This window comes from Sinohyriopsis cumingii, chromosome 2, assembly GCF_028554795.1.
Source record: "Sinohyriopsis cumingii isolate HCF-2022 chromosome 2, ASM2855479v2, whole genome shotgun sequence".
Lineage (NCBI taxonomy): Eukaryota > Metazoa > Mollusca > Bivalvia > Unionida > Unionidae > Sinohyriopsis > Sinohyriopsis cumingii.
Window position 1 is genome coordinate 89,673,560 of NC_142962.1, and position 12,125 is coordinate 89,685,684.

The window sequence follows — 12,125 nt, forward strand, 5'->3', positions numbered from 1 at the left end:
TGTATATATACATACATACATACATACATACATACATATATATATATATATATATATATATATATATATATATATATATATATATATATATATATATATATATATATACATGCACACATACACATATATATATATATATATATATATATATATATATATATATATATATATATATATATATACCCATATACAGAAAGTGAGAGAGATAGATACATAAGATTCCTGAATTTTGATATAAAGTCAAACAATACAATGCAATATCAAAATCTAAAAAAGACAAACATATCTGATTGCAATTATTAACCAATCACCAGGTGTGTTCAGTAACATTCAGTTAATCAAACAATATTTTGCGTTCTTCTTTGTGAGAGAGAAAAAGAAGCAAAAAAAAGATGGCAACTGAAGAAATTATAACATTTAAAACATATTGAAAAATGAGAATTTTATTGAAAAACAAGGAATCTAGACTGATGGAAATTGACAAACACGTGAAGAATACATTTTCCTTCAAATGGTTTAAGCATTGTGTAGAATTGAAGACAGGTTTAGATGAACTGGTATCAGTTAAACTCACTGACACTTTTGTCACTTACCAGGACAAGCATTGTACAATTTGTGTACAAAGCAAATAAATTACAGCAATCATGGCTCTTGAAGATGACATCAGATCAAAGAAAATATGTCACTTTTACAACAGAAATTCTCACGCAACAGTATTGACAAGTTGTTTAAACAATTCAGTGATGAACCCAAACCATTTGGAGAAGTTACTGGTACCAGTACCTATGACACTAAGGCAGCAACTGTCACATTCCCACACAGCGTTCTAATGTATGATAGCAAATGCTGAGGTATCTTTGTTAATGTTTTTATACAGTGAATTTGTCACAGATGTGCAATGATTCTTTTGCCCTGGACCTGGTCTATGCAGCCCCCTTGACTCCCAGCATTCATTTTTCCACCTTTTTTCATAAATGCTGTTGATAGCCCTGTTTCTGCATTTGCATTTTTGTAAAAATGAGTCCAACATTCAGGTCTGAAAATTATCTGCAAATTGCAGATTGTGCTCTCCAGTCAAATTGAATAAAACTATTTCAGCTTGCATGACATTGTGGATGAATGTTTAAATATGTTAGTAATGTGTACTTCTGGAATCGAACTCTACATTAATGCATTGTCCCAGTGTTGGGTGGTGTTGCTCTGTTCATGGCTGTCATGCACTCCAAAATGAGCCATGATGATGGTAAAATGTGCATAAAATTAAATGCTCCCCCTTGCTGCTGTCTTGTACAAAACCAAACTCAAAGTCAGGTTGCAGAGTTCTAAAATTTAGATTTAAATTTAAAATTGATCACACTTGTACACTATTCCAACTGCTTAAATAATCATGTTTTCGTTTTTTTATATGGAGTAAAATCAATCTTCAGAAAAATATTGCCACTGATCATGAACTTGCCAATAATCTCTAATACAGATGGCTTAAACAGTCATTCAGGGTAATGATGTGTAATAACATTTTCTTAAGCAAGCTTCTCATTGATTTACCCAACTTGCCAATAGTCTTTAATGCAGATGGCTTAAACAGAGTCATTCAGGGTAATGATGTGTAATAACATTTTCTTGAGCATGCTTCTCATTGATTTACCCAACTTCAAACTGACTTGTTCCACTCTGTGTTCTTGATATAAGCAAAGTAGCCTAATGGGCTGTCCCTCAGCAGCGTTCCAATGACTTAAAATGACATTGCTCAGCTAATAGTTTTTGTCAACCATTTAAGTATTCTGTGAAATGGTAGCTTTTTATCTCAGACCACCTGACATTTGAATTGCCTCCATGACATTTAAATGCTTCAAGGATAGTTTTACAGGAGCAATGGGCATATGTCAAAGTGGTAAAGGAAGTTCTCGTTATTTTTGTTGTTGTTGCTTTGGTTTTTTGCCACGGTTGCTAAAATCTGTTTTGCTAAACACTGTGTCCATGGGGGTAGGGGGAGTAGGAAAAAGTGTATTCCACATGACACAGTGTATTATGGCCAGTATGTAATTCACACCTTTCTATCATGGCTGCAAGCAGCACTTAGCTATTTGGTTAACTTTGGATAATATAGTTACACATATCCTGACCTGGATAATTGAGACATGTGTAAGGACAATGACACTTTGCTGCGTAATGTAGTGTCAGCATGTTTTCATTTTTATGACTCTCATACCACTGAGAATAAATACATTACTAAATGATTTTCTTTGCAGGATTTTGAACAAGCCATGCTGGTGTTGACACACACTTGTGGAGTGGTGGTGGAAGACAGCCATGTACAGATCCGTAAATCCACAAACAAATATACCACCTTTTTCAGTCAGATGTTTGATCCCTTCCTTTTGGGATACTGGGTATGTTAACCTGTTTGGTTTTTGTTTGTCTTTGTGTCTATCTTTTGAATCATGTATTTGCAAAATGACGATAATTTAAGTAATAACAATATTAAGAAAAAAATTTATGTTTCAGAAACTGAAGTAATTGAAAATGATTTCAGTTTGAAATTATCTCATATGATGGCATTCTGCTTATCCTGCACATGAGAAAATTGATAAGGTACTGAAGCATGACCAAGAACATTTAACGACTGTGAAAACTTTGTCGAAGTAAACAAAGTCATGTTGTGGTCATGGCAACCAGTGTAACCCTTTCTGTCTAAAAAAATGGATGTGAGTATAAAGTGAAGCAGCAGTCACTTTTCCCACTGGTGGTAACAAGTGGGTCATCATTCAGCTTGTTAAGTTTTTATTTAAGTTGCATATGTTTCCTAAACCATTTGATACATCCCATCCTTTGACCAGAATTATGGATGGCTTGCATTTGAAACTGGGGACAAATATTCACATGTCAAAGTGTTATGTACATTTAATTTAATTTTTTTTGTTACATTTAATTTTTTTTATTCCATTACATGCTATTGTAATGTAACACTATTTACTGGATTTGACATTGTCCAGAATTAAAACATTTTAACTAGTTGATGACCTTGTTCCAAAATCAGAATCATTAAGTTGAGTCAAAGTTGTTGTTGTTGTAGGGTTTAACACCATTTTTCAGCACAAGACAGGCTGTACATGGCAGCCAGTATAAATGTTGGAGGAAGAACCAGGGAAAACCCTGGAAAGAACCACCAACCCACAAGAAGCTACCGGCAAGCTTTCTTACATAACCACATTAGCCGAATCCGAGACTTGAATCCATGTAGACAGCGGTGAGATGGCAGTGATCCGTAACTGTGCGCGCTTTTGACCTCATGGCCACTCAGGGCCCCTTTGAGTCAAGGTCATACCTGGACTACATGACATCAAGCACATGTCAGTTGGTAAACAAACTTCTATTTTTTCCAAAAGGATGAACTTTTTTACCCCCATCTGGAAATGTTTTGCATCTTAATTAGGTGTATAACTAATGTTCTGATAAGAGTTCTATCAGTCATGCTTTAGCATCTAACATGTTAAGTTGTATTATGTTGTGACCAGTTTGGGCTGAAAGTTTTATTTTCTTCAAATTATGGAATTCAGGTGATTATTATCTCTGGAAATACAAAAGTGCTCTGATTATTCTTGGACAAAGACATTTACTGGAATTTATACGGAATTCAAAAACTAGAAATCATATTTTCTGTTATTCAACAAGAGACTGTTGACACATCAGTACAATGCTGGCTATTACAGACGTCATCGCCTTCCATCTTGACTTTCATCAGGATCGAAACTGAGATTCATTTAGAAATTTTCATTGATAGGACTTGTGTTTTTTAATTCTTGGATTATTTCTGGATTTAATTCGTAAAGCCGTAAGTTCATTTTCCTCATTTTCATTTTGTAATTCTAGTTCTGGCTCTCTTGCCCATACCACAAAAGCCTCTTCAAGCCAAGTATTAAGGTTTTTACACAGATAAAAAAAAAGTAAAAATCTAAATTATATCATAATTACTCCTGGGAGGCAAAACTAAATACAACTTTGCCACATAAATATGTCAAAGGAGTATGTTGAGAGAGATAGCCAGGTTAATCATGCAGTTAATTTAGTTGTACCTGTCACATTCATTGAGGATTTAAGTGAAGGAATGCAATCGGACTCTATTGATTTTGGAGTAACAGATCTTTGGAATTCAAAAATTATGAATAATCTGGACCAGAAATTTTCACATTTGCAACAACAAGAAAGGAATGAACTTAAACAGTTAGTACTTGAATATGAGTTCTTATTTCCAGATGTTCCTTCAAGAACAAGCAAAATTTACCATGATGTTGAAATTGTAAGTTCCTCACCTATGAATACAAAACCCAAAACAAGATGAACCCTTTCAAACAAAAATACTTGAAAAAGGAAATTTAGTATTTGCTGGAGAATGATTTCATATAAGCAAGTAAAAGTGACTGGAGTTCACCATGTATACATGTTCCGAAACCAGATAAAACTATCCACATGTGCACTGATTAAAGGAAGGTGAACAGTGTGGCTAAAACAGTTTCATTTCCATTACCAAGAATTGATGACTGCATTGATAAAATTGGAAATGCAAAGTATGTCACCAGTTTGACCTTCTGAAAGGATTTTGTCAAATTTCACTGACATAAAGGGGAAAGTAAATTTTGGCATTTGTGACTCCAGATAGACTTTATCAGTATAAATTGATGCCGTTTGGTATGAAGGGTTTGTTAAGTACTTTTCAACGTTTAATGAACATGATTATATCTGGTCTAGATAATTGTGATGCTTACATCAATGATGTCATCATCAACGACACCTGGAAAGAACATTTAATGACAATTAGGAAATTCTTTGACAGACTCAACGATGCAAGTTTGACAATTAATTTGTCCAAAAGCCAGTTTTGCCATGCTTGTGTAGCATTTCTAGGACATATCGTGGGGCATGGACAAGTTACACCTAAAGATGCTAAGGTCAAGGCTATCTCTGAATTCCTTGTGCCTATCATTAAAAAGCAACTGTTAAAATTTTTGGGTACGGCTAGGTACTATCAGAAATTGTATTCCATTTTTCCATAATTGCTGAACCCCTGACAAATTTATTGAGCAAGAAAACCATGTTTCAGTAGATGGAAAAATGTCAGGAAGCTTTTGAGAAGTTAAAAGCCATATTTAAGAGTGCACCAGTTCTTACTGCTCCAAATTTCAGTCATTCATTTAAACTGTTGATGTAAGTGATGTTGGGGGTTGGAGCAGTATTGATTCAAGAATATGAAAATGGTATTGTTCATCCAGTGTGCTATTTTTTAAGAAATTAAATAAGTTCCAAAGAAATTATTTGACAGTCAAGAAGGAATGTTTGGCTTTGATATTGGCATTACAATACTTGGAAGTTTACATTAGTTCAGCTCCTTCTTCGATTATTGTATTTAGCGATCACAACCTCCTTACTTTCATGAGCATGATGAAGAACAAGATGAAGAACAAAATTCAGAGATTGTTAGGGTAGAATTTATTGTTACAGGAATATAATATTGACATCAGGCACATCAAGGGAAAAGACAGTTTAATGGCAGATACTCTTTCCCATGTATAGAAATATATTATTTCATGTATACTTTGTATCATTCATAAGATTTCTTCTTATGTTATTTTTTTATAAACCACATGTATAATTGACCTATGGTAAAAAGAAAGCTTTATTATATAAATCTTTCCTTTCTGTTATGAGGGGAAGTGTTATGTATATTTAATTGTTTGTTTGTTAGATTTAATTTTTTTATTCCATTACATGCTGTTGTAAAGTAACATTGTTTGCTGGATTTGCCATTGTCTAGAATTGAAACATTGTAACTAGCTGATGACCTTGATCCTAAATCAGTGACAGTTTTGGTAAACAACTTTTTTGTAATATCTTTCTCAGAGTAAGAATCATTAAGTTGAGTCAAGGTCATACCTGGACCAAGTGACATCAAGCATGTGTCAATTGGTAAACAAAGTTCTATTTTTTCCAGAAAGATGAACTTTTGACTCCCATCCGGGAATATGTTTTGCATCTTAATATGGTGTATAATTTATGTTCTGATAAAAGTTCTATCAGTCGTGCTTTAACATCTGACACATTAAGTTGTATTATGTTGTGACCAGTTTGGGCTGAATTTTTATTTTTTTCAAATTATTGAATTCAAGTGATTATTTTCTCTGGAAATACAAAAGTGCTCTGGTAATTCTTGGACAGAGCCATTTACTGGAATTTATACAGAATTCAAAAACTGGAATTTCTGTTTTTCAACAAGATACTGTTGACACATCAGTACAATACTGGCTATTACAAATGTCATCACCTTCCACCTTTAATTTCAACAGGATTTGAACTGAGATTTACTTAGAATGTTTCATTGATAGGACTTGTGTTTTTTAATTCTTGGATTATTTTTGGATTTAATTTGAAAAAACCATAAGTTCATTTTTCTCATTTTCATTTTGTATTCTTGGGAAATAAATTATTTGTTAAATTTTACAAAGCATGTTGTCTTCATTCTTTTCTGTTCCTTTTTTTAAGAGCATAGACCCATAACAAAAGTCGCTGTGACCAAAAGAGAAATTGATTTTGCACACAATGTTTGTTTGTTTGTTGTGGACTTAGACATTGGTAAGAAAAAAGCCTGCTAATTTAAGGACCAAAAGGTAAAAGATCAAAGTCACTGTATCAAAAGAAATGTGTTTTTATTCATAATGTTAGTCATTGACCACATAACTTGACCAAAGGTAATGGCAGGCTTGCTCTTCAGGTAAGAACGAGATGTATTGATTTTGGAGTCAAAAGATTGAAGGTCAGAGGTTATTATGGCTCAAAGAATAATTGATAATTAACGTTTGGTAATGACTTAGTTTCTTGACCAGACTTTGTAGATATCCTGCACTTGGGATAATAAAAGAAACCTATAGATTCTGGGGTCTAAAAGTAAGAAGTCATTGTCATGGTATGTCTGAGAAGAAAATAGTGGTTTCTTTACATTAAGTTTAGTTAAAGACCACATATCATGATGACATAGGCTGAGGTCATTGAGGCCTTCAGTCAGTAATAGCCACTCTACCATACCCTATTAATGTGTACATAGAATACTGTTAAATATGTGATGGGTGTATAATGTGCTATTCGTGGTACTCTTGTTTGATTTGCTTGAATAGATCCCAAAACCCCTCAGGAATTTCACTCATACATTGAACAAAGGAGTGTGTGTGTGTGTGTCTCAAATGACATAAAATTATGAAGTACTTCAAATGTAGGGAATATACATCATGTGTGAGAATGATGCTTATTGTAGTTAGATTAGTAGCTTTTGTGAACAAATGTGTCTGTCTCAGACATCATTGGATTCTCAGTGGGTGACATGTAAGTTTGTTATTTCTGTTATTCTGTTTTAGTATTGCTGAAAGCATACTGCACAGTGGTGTGACATAATTTAGTGTTAATCATCACATGTAACTGGTGTCTTGAACTGACAAGATATTTTATTGACAAAAATGACTTGACATTACTGTGCACTTTTTCGATAGATGTTCATTCATTTAATTGCAAAATGTATGTAGAAGAAGTAAACATGTAATTGTGAACTCTGATTAATAAAGAATCAAGTGATATAGTCATATCCGACATGATGTTTCACATGGATGAGTAGATAACAATTTTTTTTATAGATCCCACATGGATACCAGTGGGTTATTGTCAAAAGTACATCGAAAGTGTCAATATATCCAATAGCTTCTTTGATTAGTTTGTTTTGGTATTTTGTATCAATTGATCATGGTGAGGTACAAAAGAACCTTCAGTCCTCATCACCTATCAAATAAGTTATAGTGGTATATAATGTTACCATTGTTCATTGTCAGTTTGTCTGTTTATCTCTCCTTCTGGATACATTTTTCATTCTGGTCAGTTTTCAGCATATAATTTGGAGTATTAGTATTCCATGAACACACTGCCAGATTTACCAAAATAATGTCTTTTGTGATAAACAAGTCCAAGATTATTATTGCCTGCATTTCAGATTATGTGTCGATGCCTTAAGTCCATGCAAACAGGAGCTCATGGCAAACCACTGGCTAAGCCACCAAAAGTGATTGCCAAAGAGGCTCAGAATTTGAGTGCCACATTGTTGAGGATGGGTGTCTGTAAGCATATGGAAGTGCTTTCCCTTGACATGATGAACAATGGTCTCCACACTCTGTACCACATGGGGGCAGTCCAAAAGGACAAAAGGTAAGTTGTATGAAAGTAAAGTTCCATAACAATCTGGACATGAATTTCCTGGGAGCAATTTATACTATGCAATCAAAGAAATCTTGATCTGTGATGTGAAATAATCAGGTTAGGATTTTTTTTTACTATTCCAGTATTTATTATATCTTTTTGTCACTGGGTTCATTTCCTTCCATATTCAGTGGGAAAAGCATAACAAATATATCATTATGGGTCCATGGCATATATTTGTAATCATAGAATGAAAGCAAGAAAGAAAGAGGCAAACCTGACATGACAAATTAAAAATGTTCTAGTCTAGCATAACATGAATTACACAATAAATATTTGCTAACAAATACTCAGATATGAATTTGAAATAGGATTAGAACAGATCATTAACAAAAGACATTTCTTAAATAAAATGTTGTTTGGCTGTACATCACTCTGAAATAAATTTCACAAAATACATACAGATACATATACAATAAATCACACTAACCTGCCAGGTGGATTCTAGTAGATACAGCTGCTTAAATCTTTTTCAAGAATCAACCCTGTTTTTCTAAAAGCTGGGTCTTTTATAAGGGACATACTACTCACACACAGGCGCTTATTCTGATGTGCATGCAGTAATGTGAGCAACCTATGCATATGGTCCAACTACTGAATTACAGTGTGTAATCAAAAATATTCAAACTATATTTTGATATATGGTATCTATCTATCTAATATTTGATCATAAATCACAATGGCATCTGACGATTTAATACCTTTCTAGTGATCTAACCAGCCTATCATACCTTTCTAGTGATATTACAAGCCTATCATACCTTTCTAGTGATCTTACCAGCCTATCATACCTTTCTGGTGATATTACAAGCCTATCATACCTTTCTAGTGATCTTACCAGCCTATCATACCTTTCCAGTGATATTACAAGCCTATCATACCTTTCTAGTGATCTTACCAGCCCATCATACCTTTCTAGTGATATTACAAGCCTATCATACCTTTCTTGTGATCTTACCAGCCTATCATACCTTTCTAGTGATCTTACCAGCTATCTTACATTTTTAGGGACTTAAACAGACAATCATACCAATCTAGGGACCTAAATAGACAATCATACCAATCTAGGGACCTAAACAGACAATCATATCAATCTAGGGACCTAAACAGACAATCATACCAATCTAGGGACCTAAACAGACAATCATATCAATCTAGGGACCTAAACAGACAATCATACCAATCTAGGGACCTAAACAGCCTATCCAAACAGTTGTTAATGTGATCTCCATTTTCCCATGTTGGCTCTTATGCTTTCAACTACTCTACAGTAGAAATTTTAGTCATGGGGCTGTATGAAAGAACATCCATTACAGGCAAATAGGACTTGTAGATTAAGCAATCCAGTCTTAGAATATGAGTCAGTTATAAAGTATCCAGTCTAAGTAAACCAGTTAATTATGAAAGATCCAATCTAAGTATACCTGTCAGTTATAGGATATATGTTCAAAGTATAGCTGTCAGTTATAGGAATCATGTTTAGAGTATACCTGTCAGTTACAGGAATCATGTTTAGAGTATACCTGTCAGTTACAGGAATTATGTTTAGAGTATACCTGTCAGTTATAGGAATTATGTTTAGAGTATACCTGTCATTTATAGGAATTATGTTTAGAGTATACCTGTCAGTTATAGGTATTATGTTTAGAGTATACCTGCCAGTTATAGGAATTATGTTTAGAGTATACCTGTCACTTATAGGATTCATGTTTAGAGTATACCTGTCAGTTACAAGAATTATGTTTAGAGTATACCTGTCAGTTATAGGAATCATGTTTAGAGTATACCTGTCAGTTATAGGTATTATGTTAGAGTATACCTGTCAGTTTATAGGAATTATGTTTAGAGTATACCTGTCAGTTACAAGAATTATGTTTAGAGTATACCTGTCAGTTATAGGAATCATGTTTAGAGTATACCTGTCAGTTATAGGAATTATGTTTAGAGTATACCTGTCAGTTATAAAGAATCCTGTCCAAATATACCAGTCATCTATAAAGAACCTAGTAAAAGTATACCAGTCAGTTATAAAGAATCCAGTCTAAGTAAGGATCTATTAATGTTCAATGTGTATATTACATTGTCCTTGTGAGATCAACATTTCACATGCTGATATGGCACCACAGTTGTTTTACTTACATATTGGAACACTAGATTCCTTTCAGACTCTTCATGTCAACTGCATTAACAATAATGAAAGCTACACTTTATGTGATGCTGTATACTCACAGCAGAATGATTTGAAAACACGTACTTTGATCTACTTAATTATTTACCAGACAAGTATTCATAGGTCCTTTGTAATTATTATGTGTAATGTGTGCTGTTTGGAGGATACTTAAGAATACTCACCGCAATAGCCAGCAATGTGGTGATATGCTGATAAACCCTATCCATGTATATGTTTCTTCTCACGGAAATGTTTACAGATGGAAAATGGTATATTTTTACTATTTTGAACAAAATATAAGTTTTATGTCACAGACTGAAACAAGTTACTAAAAGCAAAGACATTACATATTGATGCATTGGTACCAAATGGTACAGCCATGTATATGGTTGTGAAGGTGAATTATGGGTAATTTCTGTTGATTCTAAACATCATAGGTACAGTTACACTATTCCCTGTGCTACACTACTTTGTCTTATTCACCCATACACTACTTTGTCTCATCCACCCCCAAAGTCTCTGCGCCTAAGGTCAGATCTATAAAGGCAAGTATCAGCCCATCCAATGGTAATTGCATCTCAGAATTTATCTTTTCATACCCAGATTTTAGTTGTGGGCTGAGATCTCAGTGTGCAAGTTATGACCCAGGGGTTTAATTTGAAACACCAGTCTAATGTGTATTAACACTTCGATCAGTGATCTAATACACATATCTAAAACATGTTTGTTTAATAATTTTGGAGGTTAGCTTGGATGAGATAGTGTTGAACTCGTAATGCAAGGGTCACAGGTTCAGGCTAGTCTAGATTGGCTGCCTCAGATTATCATTGGGAAATGAATTTAGTTCACATGCATGATATGTAATAAGTAATGGGCTAAAAGATCTGTCAAAACCAACAAACTAAATCAAACCAAACCATCTAATAATTAATGGGTTAATTAATTCTTATGTAATGCCCACCCATGCAACCCAACCCCCAAAACTCTAAAACTGCTGTGCACATATAGTTTAACCCTAAACATAATCCAAGGTTTGATTTTGCAGTCTTAAATGGTGTAGGAGGACAAGTGCAACATTACAATGGGCAGGGTCTCAAAATCCTCAATGTTTCGTTAAAATGTATGAGAATAAATTTAAAATAAAGTATTAAAAGGAAATTCAGTTATTAATTAACCGACACCAGGATGTTTTGAGGAGCATAATAATGGGGACAGCATATGGACCTAATATTTTAACAAAGCAAAACTGCATTTGGCTGAAGAATATTCAGATAATTTCCCAGTAGAAACTGTCGTCATTTTGAGTTTTACAGATTTAGAATATTTTTAAGCTGTATGCTCAGAGAAAAGTTTATACACTCAGTGGGGCATGATTTTAGTGCAATATAGAAGTTTTATTGCATTACTTCAGTATTGATCTGTTTATCCTTTGTCTCTTCAGAGAGGGAAATACCTACATGTACCCAAATGAAGTAGTCCTGTCCCAGATAATGGATGAATTGAGTAAGTATATGGAAGGTCTCTCTGCCTACCATTGAAAACGAGAGAGAATAGTGTTACTGCAGAACTCTTGCATATTTCATGCCGACTCTTTCCATGGAAGTTTCCCTTTGCATTTTGAACAAGATGGATCAATATAGAAAGATCCTATGATATTTGCCATTATACA

At 33.9% G+C, this 12,125-nt stretch overlaps 1 protein-coding gene and 1 long non-coding RNA gene across 2 annotated transcripts in view; one reads left to right on the top strand and one right to left on the bottom strand.

Annotated features, from left to right (window-relative positions):
• Positions 1-12,125, top strand: part of LOC149805343 (dihydroxyacetone phosphate acyltransferase-like) — a 59,492-nt gene that overhangs the window by 44,070 nt on the left and 3,297 nt on the right. Inside the window, exons 11-13 of the mRNA XM_089949376.1 lie at positions 2,250-2,390; positions 8,024-8,235; positions 11,898-11,959. Coding sequence (XP_089805502.1) covers positions 2,250-2,390; positions 8,024-8,235; positions 11,898-11,959 — 415 coding nt within the window. The remainder of the gene's footprint in view (positions 1-2,249; positions 2,391-8,023; positions 8,236-11,897; positions 11,960-12,125) is intronic.
• LOC149805344 (uncharacterized) lies at positions 8,443-11,890 on the bottom strand. Its single transcript, XR_016418955.1, has 2 exons — positions 9,419-11,890; positions 8,443-9,358 (listed from the first exon to the last, which is right to left on the bottom strand). It is a non-coding gene; the product is annotated as an uncharacterized LOC149805344 (long non-coding RNA).